Here is a 15,019-nt window from a genome sequence, read left to right on the forward strand (position 1 = left end):
GAACGACTAACAATCTCTGCCTAGAACACCATCCCCCCTCCCTCCAGGGTCACGGTGAACCAAAAGTCACAAGTAAAAGGCAGTGCAGACTTCAGGAGAGGAGAGAGGTGATATGAGGAAGAATCTGAGGGGTCAATGTCTGGACCAAGGCTTGAGGGATGACTGGAAGAGCAGCCGGAAGGAGTTCCAGGAGAGGTGGTAGCAGATAGCGGATGGAGCACCTGTGCAGAAACTGGGCTTTGTTGTGAAGAGCAAAAACTCAAAGCCGGAGACAGGAGTTCATGCTCAGATGCAGAGTCAGATGGAGAGGTGTCCCATCTCCCCAAGCCTTGGCTGGTGCCTCGTGCAAAGGCCGGTGGTCTCCATCAGTGCTCACGGGCCTGGCATTCGTGGAGTCGCGGCCGTGACACTTGAGTGGCGGGATCACCGGGTCAGTGTCAGACAGGGGCAGGCACTGGACCAGAAGAGGGAAAGAGAGAGCCCACTGGAAGCCTCCAAGGCCAGGTTGAGTGGTTTGGATGTTACTTGGAAGCTGTGGACATTTGCAAGTGGGACAGCATCCTGGGCAGAGAGCAGATTTTCAAACCTGGCTCTGGAGGATGGAGAGGAGGAGTGAGATCGGAGGTGTCAAAGCCTAACAGAAGGCAGCTACACACGGTCCCCAGAGAGAGACAGCGTGGCACAGACCTGCCAAAGTCAGGATACCCTTCAGGCATTTGGGAAGACTTCCTGGAGGAGGCAGTCCCACAGCTGTGCCAGCCAAAGCAAGGGAATGGGAGGGGGGAGGGGACTTGCCCTGGAAGGGACAAGCGAGGGAAGGGCGGATAAGCCAAAGCTTGGCAGTGCCCCCACAGATGCCCCCAGCCACTCAGAGCACCCTGGCAGCTCTAGCTGTGCCTGGCAGTACATCCTTGTCCCAGCTGACCCTCCCAGGAAGCAGCGAGGTAGAGATCTTGCTCCCATTTACCAGAAGAGGAAGCTGGAGCCCAGAGAGAGCTGACCACTTCCCCAAGGCCACACAGCAGTCACGCCTGGAGCCCTCGGCACACTTGAACCATCCTGGGTCCAATAGGATGACCTTCAGAAATGCTCTGATGCTATCTTCTTGGATTCAGGAAGGCTTTTCATCCTGCTTTACCTGCATCCTAGCCTCCAAGCATCACTTGTGAGGCGGAGAGAGGGACCCACTGACCAGGAAGACAAACTGAGGCCAGAGAGAGCAAGTCGCCTGCCCGGGGGGCACTGCCCGTGATCGCCAGCCAGCAGGGTCTGCAGCCAGCTCCCTCCAACTCCTCGTCCTGTTCCCACGATCCTGGCCTGGCTGGGGCCTTCCTCCCCTCCCCCCAGCACCCCCACTGTTTTCCTAGCTCTTTCTCTCTCCGGGAAGGGAGCGTGCTCTGAGTCTGTTTCCCTGGGAGAAATCCATTTTCAGAATCTGGAGGTGTTGAAATGTGTTCTTTTTTCCTCTCCAGAGAGCCCTTCTTGAGGACAGAGGTACCCCGAGAATCCCTCTGGGGCCACCACCAGCCAGGGAGGGCAGTCCATCAGGAGGGCCTGACCCCAGCCAGGGTGGGGGGATGCCCTGCAAGGGGTCTGGGGAGGTGACCTATCCATCCTGGGACAGTGGGCAATGGGGCTGCCCCGGACATGCCCACACCTGCACCCTGACTTCTGGAGACGCTCAGCTGCTACCCCCCAGCTGGGGCTGCAGCCCTTCTGGTCCCGAGAGCAGGGTGGCTCCTGAGCCCACCTGCCCGGCTCAGGGCAGGAGCATCATCTGGGGAGGGTAGGTCTTACCATCAGCATCTGCCAGCGGGGCCTGTGGAGGTCACGGAAGTGCTTGCTCTAAAGGGCTGTGAGCATCCACTGACCCACGGAGCCAGCCCCCAGGGTCATGCGCACATGGGGTTGCTGGCTGAGCGAGGTGGGGGAGAGGGAGGGGGCGCAGGAGTGGAGGTGATAGGAGGGGAGACTGGAGGAGGGGAGGGGGAGGTCGTGGCCCTCTGCCCCAGCACACTGACTACACCTGCCAAAGGCTTGCCAAGCAGCCGCTTTCAACATCCACTCTAGAATGAGGATCTGGCCTCGCCTTCCCCACCCTTGTCTCTGCAGGCTCTGACCACACCTTCCGGCGGCTGACCCACCCTCTCCCCAGGGCTCCCAGGCCCTCCCCGGGGGCTCCTTCTGTCTGGTGGAGGCCTTGCATGCTGACCCACTCCGGTGGTAGGCCTGGGGTCTTGGGGAGAAGTTCCTTGAGCTCCAAGAACGCACATCCCAAATCGTGGACTCGTGGGCCACCCAGCCTGAAGCCCGGAAGGGTCCTGGCAAGACCAGGCTGTCCACGGCCTAGCCCTGCCTGGGGCCCACAGCACCCAGGAGATCTCAGCCTCAGTTCTGAGCCTTCAGGACAGGAAGCAGCCTTGGCCAGGGACACCAAGGGACTTCAGGGAGAGGATGTTCAAGGACCCCCCTCCCCCACCAGGGGAGTCTCCCCGCAGGGCGGTCACGTGATGACTCTGCCTGTCCCCGTCCGGTCCACAGCCAGCCCCACCACAGCCCTTACATCCCCAAGCAAGTCACCCTGAAACTCCAGCAGAGCCGTTTCACTGCGGGTCCCAGACAGGCCGGAGGAAGCTAGGTCCCTCTGGGTTGGGCTCTCTTCCTCTGTCATCAGCCTCTGCATCTTGGCCCGCTGGCCACAGGGTAAGGACCAGGTTTACCCAGGCTTGTCGAGACTTCCAGCCAGCCCTGGGCCAACCTCCAAGCCGACCTGGAATTCCAGCTCCCACCCACAGACCAGAGCCCCTCCAAGGCAAGGCTGGGGCGGTCCTCAGAGCAGCTGAGTGCGGCAGGTGCTGAATGAACACACGGACGAATGGATGGGCACGCCACCCTGCACAGTCTTGGCAGGATCCCCCTCCCTGCCACCGCCTCACCACGGTTGAGCACAGAGCTTCCCACCCCAGGACTAACACGTGAAGACACACTTCGCTTCGGGCCTGGCGCACAGTAGGGACTTGATGAGAGTTCCCCAGCACCCGCGCGTCCCTATCCTGTCTACAGAGGAGCAGCCAAGGCGGTGGATACTCCGCTCCTCAGAAATAGAACAGACTTTGCAGTCCTCCTGGGTACCTGTACCCTCGCGTGTTGAACTGCTTCACGGTAACAGGCTCCTGTCCTGGATAAAGCCCCCCGCCCTACCAGGAACCACCCCCAGGCAGGGAAGGGAGGCAAGGTTTGGCCCCTAATTCTGAGGGACCCCAGCCTCACCTCCACCCTCCCTTCTGCCTTGCCTCTTTCGAGAAGCTTCTGCATACCCCTTGGTGGAGGTGATGGGTACAAGGATGTGTATTAATGACCCCCTTCTGTGACGTTGACAACCCCACCATTTGCCTCTCAGCTGGCCTGCTGGGCGGGTCCTTGGGCAGAAGGGAGCGTGGGGACGGGGTTGGGGGTCCTTCTGAAGCAGGGGACATACCTTGCCCCCCTTTCCTGGCCATCACCACCACCACCCCACAGAAACCTGTGACCCCACGGTGCCCGTGAACTTCACCCCCTTGGTGCTGAGCTGCTGCCAACCCCCTCCATCAGAGCCGTCAGACGCCAGCCGGGGAAAAGCAGCCGCATTCAAAAAGCCGCTGCTTGTCCGGCCCCTGTGTGCCAGGCACGCCTCATTCACGCCTCCCGGGCTCTCCATCAACCCCCAAGCAGAGGGTACCAGCACCCTCATTCACAGATGAGCTCAGAGAGGGCCAGGAATGTGCCCAGTGCCACACAGCCTACAGGAAGTGGAGCCAGGATTTGAATCAAGTGTGTGAGATCCCAGAGATCCCAAAGGTCAAGCGACCCGTGGGATGGAAGGGCTCAGTCCTTACGGGGACAGCCTTGGCTATGGGCATCCACACCTGCTACCACCCGAGGGCCCTGGCGACGCCGTCCTCAGAGAAGTGTTTTCACTGGCCAGGGCCCAGCATCCCAGCACCCAGCCCTCTCGATGCAGGGTTAGCTGGCTCCGAGACTGTGGCTTGTCAGCAACCATCTTCCCCAGCAGTGTGAAATTCCAAAAGCAAAGCTTTATTATGCCCACAATGCCGAGGCCCAGCCCTCTGCGGCCCCCCATCCCGGCCTAGTGCACGAATCTTCTCCTGAGACCTGCAGACACCTCCAACTCGGCGTGTTCCCAAAGAACGAGGCAGACTCCCCTTCTCCAGAATTCCCATCCCTCTGAGTAGCCAGGTTACCTCCAAGCCCTTCTCCCAGCCTCCCCACGCCCCATTCTGCCCCCAGTGTCACCCCATTAATCACTGAGCATCTCTCATTAACTAGTGAGGGTGAGTTCTGGAATCAGACACTAGTTCTGTGTCTTTAGGCAAATCATTTCTCTGAGCCTCAGTTTTCTCATCTATAAAATGGGGGTAATAAAAGTTGCATATAGTCAAAGCTATAGTTTTTCCAGTAGTCATGTACAGATGTGAGAGTTGGACCATAAAGAAGGCAGAGTGCAGAAGAATTGATGCTTTTGAATTGTGGTGTTGGAGAAGACTCGTGAGAGTCCCTTGGACAACAGGGAGATCAAACCAGTCCATCCTAAAGGAAATAAACACTGAATATCCATTGGAAGATCTGGTGCTGAAGCTAAAGCTCCAATACTCTGGCCATCTGATGTGAAGAACTGACTCATTGGAAAAGACCCTGATGCTGGCAAAGATTGAGGGCAGGAGAAGAAGGGGACGACAGAGAATGAGATGGTTGGATGGCATCACTGACTCAATGGACATGAGTTTCAGCAAACTCCGGGAGATAGTGAAGAACAGGAAATCCTGGTGTGCTGCAGTCCATGGAGCTGCAAAGAGTTGGGCACAACTGAGCAACTGAACAACAATAACAACCTCCTTACATGGTGGGGGTTGAATCATCTGCCCATTTCACAGATGACAAGATGGAGGCACGGAGAATTCAAGTGACTTGCCCAAGATCACACAGCTTGACCGTAGTAGAGTTACACACACGGAGGCTGCTGGGACACACAGAGTTGCATAGACCCTCCTTTCCCTGAGCCTTCCTGTCTCCCACCAGCTCCAAAAGATCTCACTGAAGACTAGGGGCCTTTCCCTGGAGCACGCCTACTCTTTCCAGGGGCCTGGCCAGGCTCGGGGGCTCCTGAAAGGTAAACACCAAGCCTGATTCACTGGGAGCCCACTGGGAGCCTAGGGTGGACAAGGGTTTGGGGGTGGGGTAAGGGGTCAATGCAGTTCAGGAGGGCACCCTCACCAGACAGCAGAGCTGAGGCCCTCACCGCTTTATTGGCCATCTCTCAGCCTCAGCAATGCCAGGCGAGGGTCCCTCTCTGCTGAGCTCCTACACACTGGCAGCCATGAGTGTAGTGGCATTTACTCTGTACAGAGCCCTGGGTTTCTGCACCGTGGTGACCCCAGGTTCAGAGACGGAGGCTGACTGGCCTCAGAGACGGTCCCACTGGCATGTGTCCAGTGCAGGCACACCCACAGCTGCCCATCTCGGGCAGCTGGACAGTCATTTTGTCCTCTGGACATTGGGAATCACAGCCATCAGGTCTAACTACCAGGATACTGGAGGCACAATGGGTCTGTGGCCCACGTGGAGGCTGCTGGGGTGGCCCTGGGTCCCCAGGGGGGAACAGGTCCTTCCTCTCGGTTCCACTTTTTCTTCTCCTCTGTGGCGCCCCCTGCTATTCCACGGCTTCCTGCAAGAGGCTTGAAGAGCACTTCAGAACAAGGCTGGGTATAAATAGATACACCCACACGTGCCCTCGTATAGAGTGGCCATTGCCTGGCATAGAGAACAGGGCAACTACAACGCGGTCACGGCATCAGGCACACCTCTCGGTCGAGGAAAGAGTCGTAGAAGAAAGCGATTTAGGGTGAGACGGAGGCTGACTGGCCTCAGAGACGGTCCCACTAGCATGTGTCCAGTGCAGGCACACCCACAGCTGCCCATCTCGGGCAGCTGGGCAGTCAGTCCACTGGCTGACTGTGCCCTACCTTCTTCCAGAGACAGTAAGAGATGGACAGGACAGACTGGCCCAAAGATGGCTCTCCAGCCCGCTGGAGGGCTCAGAGCAGAGTTTGCCTTCCATATGAATGACCGAGCATCCGACATCCCTCCAGCCCCAGGCAGGCCGCCCACGGGCAGCCTCCCATACAGGCCTCGGGAAAGGAGTCACCCACCCTCTGCAGGGGCCCAGTCTGGCACCAGGAGGCTTGCAGAATGCTTAGTTGTGTCTGCGCTCAGGGCAGGAGCAAGTCAGAGCCAGGCTGGGTCTGAGAGGTAGGACTGGGCCCACATACAAGGCCCCAGAGCTGGGGCCAGAAAGGGGCAGGAGAAAGACAGGCCGGGAGCAGGTTCCATCGAGCAGGGGGCTCTCGACAGCCCCAGAGCATACTGAGACCCCAGCCCCAGAGCAGCATCCAGGGAAGGACCTATAGGCCCTCCTTGAATCTTCTGGGATTGTGGAGGCATAGCACAGGAAAGGTGTGGAAAGCAGCCACCCAATCCCCATGCAATGTATGATGAGGCCGGAGGGAGGGCGGGACACGCCCAGGTCACCCACTAGGTAGCCAGGGCCTCACCTCCAGGCCTTCCCCTCTCTTTGGCCGGGAGCCTCAGACCTCCCCCAGCTCAGGAATGCTGCCAACACCAGCTCCATGCAGGCCCGGAGGCCCCAACAAGCTCTCCTGGCCGAGCTCCCAGGCGGCCAACCACCCCAGAGCCCCGCCGGCAGCTCCCGGGAGGGTGCCCGGCCAGAGCATGTCCTGTGAAGATGGACAGAGACCTGCTAGGCCAAGGACACCTCTAAAACCCCTAAGCCCGGAGACCGCTGAGCCCGCAGCCACCGCCCACCAGCGGCGCATCCACCCTGTTGAGCCGAACCGAGCCGGAGTTGGAAGAGGTCAAGTCAGAAAGAAGAAACGGTCCTTGAAGCAAAAGCAAAGGGTGAGCCCTGCCCCCCCGATGGGGCTCTTGGGTCCCTGAGAGGACTCCCAGGAGGGTCAGCGGCCAGGGGGACGCAGTGGGGGCGGATTCACCAGACGCTCTACCCAAAGGGGAGCTCCCAGGGACTGTGTGCCCCCCCCAGTCCCAGGTCCTTGAAGACCTCACTCTGCCCGGCCGGGGACACACCCTACCTCGCTTAGGGCTGTCCGCCATCGTGCAGAAGGATAGGATGAAATGTTTGGAAGTTAGATGTTTCCAATGAGTCCACACTGCATTCGGGAAGGTGGTTTCACAAAGCTTTATTGGATTCCTTGGGGACGCAGCGGGGTGGGGGGCAGGATCGTCGCTACGGAGGATCCTGGCTGGGCCGGCCTGGGAGAGGCAGGGTCTGGGCAGCAGCTGACAAGAGAACAGTGGTGAGAGGTGCCCGGGCCTCTGCCACAAGGAGGGAGACGGTGGGGGTGGGGCAGGCTGGACCCAGGGGGAGGTGCAGGCCAAGGAGAAGGCCCGCGGGTCCCAGGGGAGGGAGGAGGCAGAGGGAACAGCATGCACGGAGGCTCAGAGGCAAGAGAGCAGCTGGGATTCCCCCAGGGCCCCAGGAGGCCTGGGGAGGGGGCTGGGGAGAGGGAGCGCTGAGGCCTCTGGGCAAGCTCACGGCCAGGACATACCTGTTGCTCTTTGACATGCTTGGCCAGGTGTGCTAGCTGCCCCTGCTCCCCACCGAAGCCCCAGGGGGGCCCTCCTGCAGGGGGGCGCCTCAGCGCCCCACGGGGAGTCTCAGCATCCATCTGTCTGGCATCTGGGAGCTTCGTTACCTGGAGGGAGACACAGGCCGGGAGGCCCCTCTCCCGCCACCCACACAGGGCAGTATGGGGGAGGGGCCAGAGAGGATGGTCTGGGGAGCAAGTTTTCTGGGGAGCAACGACGCCCTCCCTGCTCTACCCAGGGGCCCCAGCCACCTGCCCAACCCCCTCCCCCCATCCAAGTTGCTCCTGGACACCCAGGAGACCCAGGCCAACTTGTCCTTCCCTTTCTTTCCCCGGCCCGCCCCCTGCTGGACCTGCCGCAGGGCAGGCAGGAAGGAGGCGGTTGGCCCAGCCAGCCCACTGGCGTGGGCACAGCCCAGGCTCCAACTCTGGTCCCCCAGGGCCTGAGGCCTGGATCTTCCAGGTCCCAGGTAAGACTTGGCCTCAGGTGAGGGCAAGTCAGGACAAGACGTGGGCAGCTGGGAGGAAGCTGCCTGGGGAGGCGGGGAAGGGGGCAGGGGCTGCTTGGGAGGGAAAAGGGTTTAGGAGGCGGAAGAGAGGGAGGGAGGGCCGGGCAGAGACAGAGGAGCAAGAGTCTCTGCATGGGGCCTGCGTCCCAAAGGCCACTTGGAGCTCGGACTGTCCTCACCTGCACAAGGGGCTGTGGGAGCCGGATGGTCTGATGTCCCGGAATCCCAAAACGCGGGGTGGAGCCGGCTGGCCCGAGGAACAGGAGCAGATCCGCCAGGACGCCGACAGTCCTGAGGCCAAGCACAGCTCACCCGAGCCTCCCTGGGGCCAGAGGGCCTATGGGCCAGTGGTCTCCCTGGGCTGCCCGCAGAGGCTCCGGAGGGACCAGGCTTACCTGTGCTCCAGGCCACTCCTTCCCCACACCCCTGCCACCACCACCTCATCCCAGGCGGCGCCAAAGGCCCTCCCAGCCAGGCGATGTCCCTGTGGCCTGGGGCGGCAGCGTCGGCTTTTTGATTTTCTGAGACTAAATGTGGGAAGGGGGTAGGGAGGACAGCCCCATGGCCCTGGCCCGGTTCCTGTGTATGTGCGGTGGGGACAGGGCACAGGTCTGAGACTGCCACTTCCCAGAAATTAAGGAATCAGGGCTGGAGAGTCTGTCCAACAAAAGTTGGGACTCCCATGACCCCTGCCCAGGAGCGGGCAAACTCAGGGCCCCAGAATGTCCTTCAGAGACTAGCCAAGTAGAAAGCTTCTCTTCTCTTCTCCCCGCCAGCCACGACCCCGACTCCGCGGCCCAGCAAAAAATAAGTCAAGGAACCACGGATTCGCCAGCTCAGAGATGCTCTGCGGGGGGTGGGGGAGCATGCAAGGGGGACGCCCCCAATCCAGGTTTTGGGATCAGGAAGAATCCCCTAACTCACCTAAAGACCCCTACCCACGGTGCTGATGGGCAGTGCCGGCGGCGCGAACAGCGGGGACCGGGATGAGGCGGCCTTTCCTCTGGGTGGGAAGTTCCCGGGCTCTGCAGCACCCAACGCGGCCGCCCCAGGCGGCATCGCCTGGCTGGGAGACAGAGAAAAGGGTCTACCTTCAGGGCCCTGGCCTGCCTTCCACTCCGGGTCTCGACCTGCCGGAGCCGCGGTCCCAGGTGGGAGTTTGCAGGGCAGAGGGTCCCGCCAGGGTCGCGAAAACCGGAGAAGAGGACCTCTGCCCGAGACGCGCATCTCTCTCCGCGCCCGCTGGGGCCCGCCGGGTCCTGGGTTGGGGCTCGGTGCCCTTGGTTGACTCCCAGAGACTTGTTCCCTCGCCGCCGCCGCCGCCGCCGCCGCCGCCGAGAGCGGTGCCCTCGCCGGATCCGGATCAGCGAGCTTCCACCTCTGCCCAGGATGCGAGCGCTGTGTCCGTCCCGGGAAGAAGTTAGGCGGCCGGTCCCCGGGCGGGTAGCGAGCGCACGGGACGCCGGCGGTGGCGGCGCCGGACTCGGGCTCAGCCACCGCCGCCCCAGACGAGTCCCCGCGACCGAGAGAGCGTCCCAGGCGGGCTGGACTCCCCCGGCGTCAAGATCGCTCCCGACCCGGTTCAGGCCTCGCCCCGGGGGTCAAGGAGGCCCGAGACGAGGCGACCTGGCTCCCAGCTTCGGGGACCCCCCAGGTCAAGGTACTCCGCGCCCCGCCGCCCCAAGTCGCCGGCCCCGCGCCGCGCGCAGCGAGTCATCAGAGGATCTCGGACGCGGCGGCAGAGCCGACCAGGGCCCCCATGGAGTTGGGGAGTTACCCCGCACCCCTAAAAGCCTCCACACACATTCCCCGTTGAGAGTACGCACTTCCCCGCGTCCCAGCGCCTCCGCGGTGAGTCGAGCCGCAGCGCTCTGGGTCGGTGAAGGTGGCTCAGCGCGGGCGCTCCAGTCCCGACGTTCCCGGGGCAGAGAGCGACGTCCGGGGACGCACGGGACGGGTGCGCCCAGCGGCCGGGGCTGCGCCGGCCGAGGCGAGCGGCGAGAGGGGAGCGCTCCGGCGTTCAGGCAACAGCTACCCCTAGTGGGAGAGCCGCCCGGGGCCGCCGCCGCCCCGCGCCCGCCGCCCCGCGCCCGCCGCGCCCAGCGCCCAGAGCGCTCCCAGCTCTGCTGGGGCGCAAGGACGGCGCTGCCTTCCCCGGGCCTCCGCGTTTCTGACGCCGGTCGCCAACCCGCCCGCTAGCCCTGCCCTCCGCACCTCCCCGCCGGGACCCGGAGGCCGCTGACCCGAGAGCTGCGGCGCAGAGCTGGGGCGCTATGGGACGGGGCGGGCGCGGCCCGCGCGGCGCGCGGCGGCCTCGGGCGACGGCGGGGGGCGCCGAGCGCGGTGTGCGTGGCGGGGCGGTGCGGGGGGCGGCCGTGTGCGAGGCGCGAGTGTGAGCGCGCGCGGGAGGCGGGCGGGCTCCGGGAGGCGAGCGGCGCCCGCGGGCGAACGCGGCAAGCGGCGGGGGCCCAAAGTTGCCTCCTTGCGGGCCGGCGTCCCCGGCGGGGCGGGAGCCGGGACCAGCGAAGCGGCGGCCGCCGACCCAGGCTCCGGCGGCACCTGGGCAGCGGCCCCGCACGAGCAGCAGCGGCGGGGGCGGCGTTGGCGGCGGCGCGCGGGAAGCGAACCGGAGCTCCGGCGCGGCGCGGCTGTCCGCCGGGGATCTCCGCTCAGGTGCGCGGCGAGGGGCGCGCGCGGGCCGGGGCCGGGACGCCGGGATCGGGGCCAGCTTGGTGCCTGAGCTAGCCGGAGGACCTCCGCCGCGGACTCCCGGGTCCCTGGTCCAGCTGTCTGACCCGCGCCGCCGCCGAGGTCTTGATCGCCCGTCCGGGCGAGCGGGCTTCGGGGCCCAGCCCCGCCCCTCTGGCCTCCGGGCCGGGCCGCCCCGCCTTCCAGCCGCTGGTGCTCGCCCTCGGCCGGCGATTTCTAAGGCCCTGGCCGCGCCGCGGGGTGATCCCTTCGGGCTCAAGTTGCAAGGGGGCGGGTCCCGGCCGGAGGTGGAGTCTCCCGCCAATTGATGCCTCGGCTATAAATTGAGCTCTCTGCACAGCCGAAGTCCAGATGCCTCGCCAGGCCGCCCCGCGGTGGGTGGTGGGGGAAGGTAGGGGGGCTCTGGGGGGCGCCGCCACCATGCTGCGCTCCCTGCTGCTTCACTCCCTGAGGCTCTGCGCCCAGACGGCCTCGTGCCTCGTGCTCTTCCCGCGCTTCCTGGGCACGGCCTTCATGCTCTGGTTGCTAGACTTCCTGTGCATTCGCAAGCATTTACTGGGCCGTCGACGCCGGGGTCAGCCGGAAATCGAAGTGGAGCTCAACAGCGACGGCGAAGAGGTGCCCCCCGACGACCCTCCTGTCTGCGTGTCCGATGACAACCGCCTGTGCACCTTGGCGTCGCTGAGGGCCGTCTGGCACGGCCAGAAGTTGGATTTCTTCAAGCAGGCGCATGAAGGCGGGCCGGCGCCTAACTCTGAGGTGGTCCTGCCCGACGGCTTCCAGAACCAGCACATCCTCGACTACGCCCGAGGAAACCGCCCGCTGGTGCTCAACTTCGGTAGCTGCACCTGACCACCATTCATGGCGCGCATGAGCGCCTTCCAGCGCCTGGTCACCAAGTATCAGCGCGACGTCGACTTCCTCATCATCTACATCGAGGAAGCGCACCCTTCCGACGGCTGGGTCACCACAGACTCTCCCTACAGCATCCCGCAGCACCGAAGCCTGGAGGACCGGGTCAGCGCCGCGCGCGTACTGCAGCAAGGGGCCCCGGAATGCGCTCTCGTGCTCGACACGATGACCAACTCCAGCAGCTCGGCCTACGGCGCCTACTTCGAGCGCCTCTACATCATCCAGAGTGGCACCATTATGTACCAGGGCGGCCGCGGCCCCGACGGCTACCAGGTCTCCGAGCTGCGCACCTGGCTGGAGCGCTATGATGAGCAGCTGCACGGCCCGCAGCCCCGTCGAGTGTAAACAACCGATGGACACGTGACTGAACTTGGCGGGCCATGCCTTCGACCCTTCGAAGCCCACGTGCAAACAACTCCCAGACAGGCTTGGAGTGGGCCCAGTGACACAGCTGAGCTGAGCCATGCATCGCCGTCTGAGTCTGCCCTCTCAGCCAAGCCACCTGAAGGCTCCCTTCCACCTCCCGAGACTCTGCTTTCGACTGTCCCTCGCCTGTACTTGCTTGGCTTGTTCTAAATCCCCTTCTGAGGGTGGAGGCAGCGCCGCCCTTGCCTGTGTGCCCCTGGACTTGTGCTCGCAGAGGCCCCCTGCCACGGCTCTCACACGCCCTCCCCAGAAGAGAAGAGCCAGCGTGCCTTTAAGCAGGCTCGCTGGCCCAGCGCAAAGAGACTTAGGCTGCGCCCGCGCGCCCTGGGCGCAGCTGGGTTCCAGCAGCGCGAGCCGCTCGCCTTAGTTGCCTGGCACCCACACCTGTCGCGCACGCGCGCGCGCGGGGAAGGGATACCCTGCTGCTTTTTGTGTCTGTGTCTTGTTGCTGCCTTGGGGGAGGATGCTTGGGGTGGGGAAGGGTGGGCAGGGTTATTTCCCCCTCTTAGTTTGGGTGCTCACGAGCCCCACTGCTGATGACGAGCTGTCTCTAACTGGCCTCGACCACGAGCTGGTTCTGATTTGCAGGAGGCTCGCAGCAGCACCTAAGACAAGAGGGGAAAGTGCTCTGGCTTTCCATGAGGAAACCACATCAACGGGGTGGGAGAGGGAGGTTGAGGGACTGCTTAGGGACAAAGAAAGACCAATTAGGAGGCGGGGTTCACGGCGCCCCGGGCAGAGGGAAGGGGCCGGGGCTCCTGCGACCCGGGGTTCGAGTGGCGGAGTCCGGAGAATAAAGATGAGGGGCGAGCCTGGGAACCCCGAAAGAGGGGTCTCCCAGACAGAGCTGCTGACTGCGGGGCCGGAAGGGGCGGGGGGACCTGATGTGAAGGCTATTTAGTGAGTGTTTTGCTGGGAACGTTCCCTGTATATAAACTTCTTTTACACTACAATAATAAAGGCTTGAAGTAAATTGCTTTCGGGTTGCCCTTGGTCCCTTTATTTTGTTCTTCCCTCTGAATAGCGGCAAGAATTAAACACAAATCTCTCCCTCGCGTCCCCATAGTGACCCTAGGGGGAAGGGTGGAGAGAAAGAACCTCCGCCAGCGGGGGTGCTGGAGGGGAATGAAGAAGGAAAGAGGGTATGTGCCGACGCCCGGGATGAGCACAGGCCTGGGGTGGGGGACCCGAGGTGTTGAGAAGAGCGGAGATGTGGAGCCCGGCGGGGTCCCCAGGGAGGCGGGAGAGGCGGCGAGGCCCGCACTTGCTGCCGCGCGCGCGCGCGCGCGCGCGCACGCACGCAAGCTATGACAGCTGACCCTGCAGCCGCCCATCTAACTTCTCCCGGCGACCGTCGGTGTGGAGGCGGGGGATACGGAGCGAGGCAGGGCCCGGGGGCTTTGGACCAGGTTGGGCTGGTCTCACGCCCACCACGGGCGCTTCAGCACACCTGGCTCCTCCCTAAGCCACTTCCAGCACCTCCTTGCTCCCTCGCGCGCTCCTCAAACCCGCAAAATCGTCTCCCCCACCCCTCCGATCCCCGCCGGTCTGCTGTGGGGGTCCCCCCAGGAGGCGCCATGGAAAAGCGCAAGGTGGGGGAGGGCGGGGAGACCGGGGAAGGAGAGGCGGCCTGCAGCGCCATCACTCCAGCAGCAGCTCCTACCGCGGGGCGGGGGTGGCTGGAGGCCGCCCCCCCGCCCAGAACACCCCCTCCTCCGCTTCCCCAAGTTCGAGCCAAACCTCATCACCACCCCACCCCCCCCACAAGGCGCTCAGGGCTGGGAAGCGGAGGAGAGCGAGGTGGCCGAGCCGAGAGAGACGAAAGAGGGATGGCGGTGGCCGGCACCCAGGCTGGGAGAGGCGGGGGTCTTGGCGTTTGGCACAGAGGCCCCCCGCCCCCCTCATTCCGGGCCAGGCGCCCCCTCGCAGTCCCTGCCCCCAGCCACCCACGCACCCCCCGCTCGCGTGTTGCTCGCTAGGTGAGGACGATGCCGGGAGCGCGAGGTTAGCTGGTCTCCACCTCCCAGTGCCGGTGACGCCTTGAGCAGAACAGTGGGTGGGGGGTGGGAGAAACAGAGAAAGGAGAGCTGAGGCGGGAGCCCGGGGACCAGGAATCGGGGGAGCCGAGCCGCCGCACTTCCTCATCCCGGGGACCCAGGACAGTCCCGAGCCCGGGATGGGGAGGCGGGGATGGGCGGGGGGCGGTTTCTGTGAGCGCCTGGGTCAAAGTGCGCGCGCGCGTGAAGGGGGAGCCGGGGAAGGTCGGGGCGGGGGGCGGGGTGGTCTGCGGGACCGAGGGTCCAAGCAGGCTGGCGGCAGGACGGAGCCCCAGCTCCACCTACGCTGCCTCCAGTCCCGCGCCCAGCCCCCACGCCGCTCCTCCGTGAAACTTTCTGAAACTGACGCCTTGAGCTGGGATTTTTTTTTTTTTTTTGCTTTAAAAGTATTTACATTGAAAAAGCTACTTTTAAGAAACAAGAAAAAATTGGCACAGATGGTGTTTCTGCATCTCCTCCCATCCCCCTCCTCCCGCGCTCTTCGTCTCACCCCGAAACTCCCAAGATGAATATTGAGCCAGCGGCGGGGTTGCCGGGTGAACTCCGGCGCGCACAGCCGGGAGGAAGCGCAGGGAGACCCCGGACGGCGCGGAGCCGCCGCAAGGCCACCCCTGGGGGCCGGGGTCGCTGCCGGTCCCAGTCCTCCACCTGGGGGTCTAGTTGGAGGCGCTGCGCGCTCCCCTCCGAGCCTCCTCCGGCTTCTGGCACCAAAACCCCTAGCGCGCGG

The 15,019-nt window shown here is 63.8% G+C and overlaps 2 protein-coding genes across 2 annotated transcripts; one reads left to right on the plus strand and one right to left on the minus strand.

Moving 5' to 3' along the window:
- Positions 1 to 132: 132 nt before the first annotated feature.
- On the minus strand, positions 133 to 10,354 carry LOC138423424 (uncharacterized). The gene is made up of 10 exons (XM_069559312.1): positions 10,015 to 10,354; positions 9,397 to 9,586; positions 9,113 to 9,254; positions 8,368 to 8,479; positions 7,641 to 7,787; positions 7,164 to 7,371; positions 5,128 to 5,207; positions 2,564 to 2,692; positions 329 to 454; positions 133 to 237 (listed from the first exon to the last, which is right to left on the minus strand). The coding sequence occupies exons 2-10, from the start codon at positions 9,413 to 9,415 to the stop codon at positions 133 to 135; spliced, it is 1,068 nt and encodes a 355-aa protein (XP_069415413.1). The 5' UTR covers positions 9,416 to 9,586; positions 10,015 to 10,354.
- Positions 10,355 to 10,580: 226 nt separating this feature from the next.
- DIO3 (iodothyronine deiodinase 3) lies at positions 10,581 to 13,212 on the plus strand. Its single transcript, XM_069558872.1, has one exon. The coding sequence runs from the start codon at positions 11,249 to 11,251 to the stop codon at positions 12,152 to 12,154; it is 906 nt and encodes a 301-aa protein (XP_069414973.1). The 5' UTR covers positions 10,581 to 11,248; the 3' UTR covers positions 12,155 to 13,212.
- The last annotated feature ends 1,807 nt before the right edge of the window (positions 13,213 to 15,019 follow it).

The sequence above is a fragment of the Ovis canadensis genome, chromosome 18, assembly GCF_042477335.2.
Source record: "Ovis canadensis isolate MfBH-ARS-UI-01 breed Bighorn chromosome 18, ARS-UI_OviCan_v2, whole genome shotgun sequence".
NCBI lineage: Eukaryota > Metazoa > Chordata > Mammalia > Artiodactyla > Bovidae > Ovis > Ovis canadensis.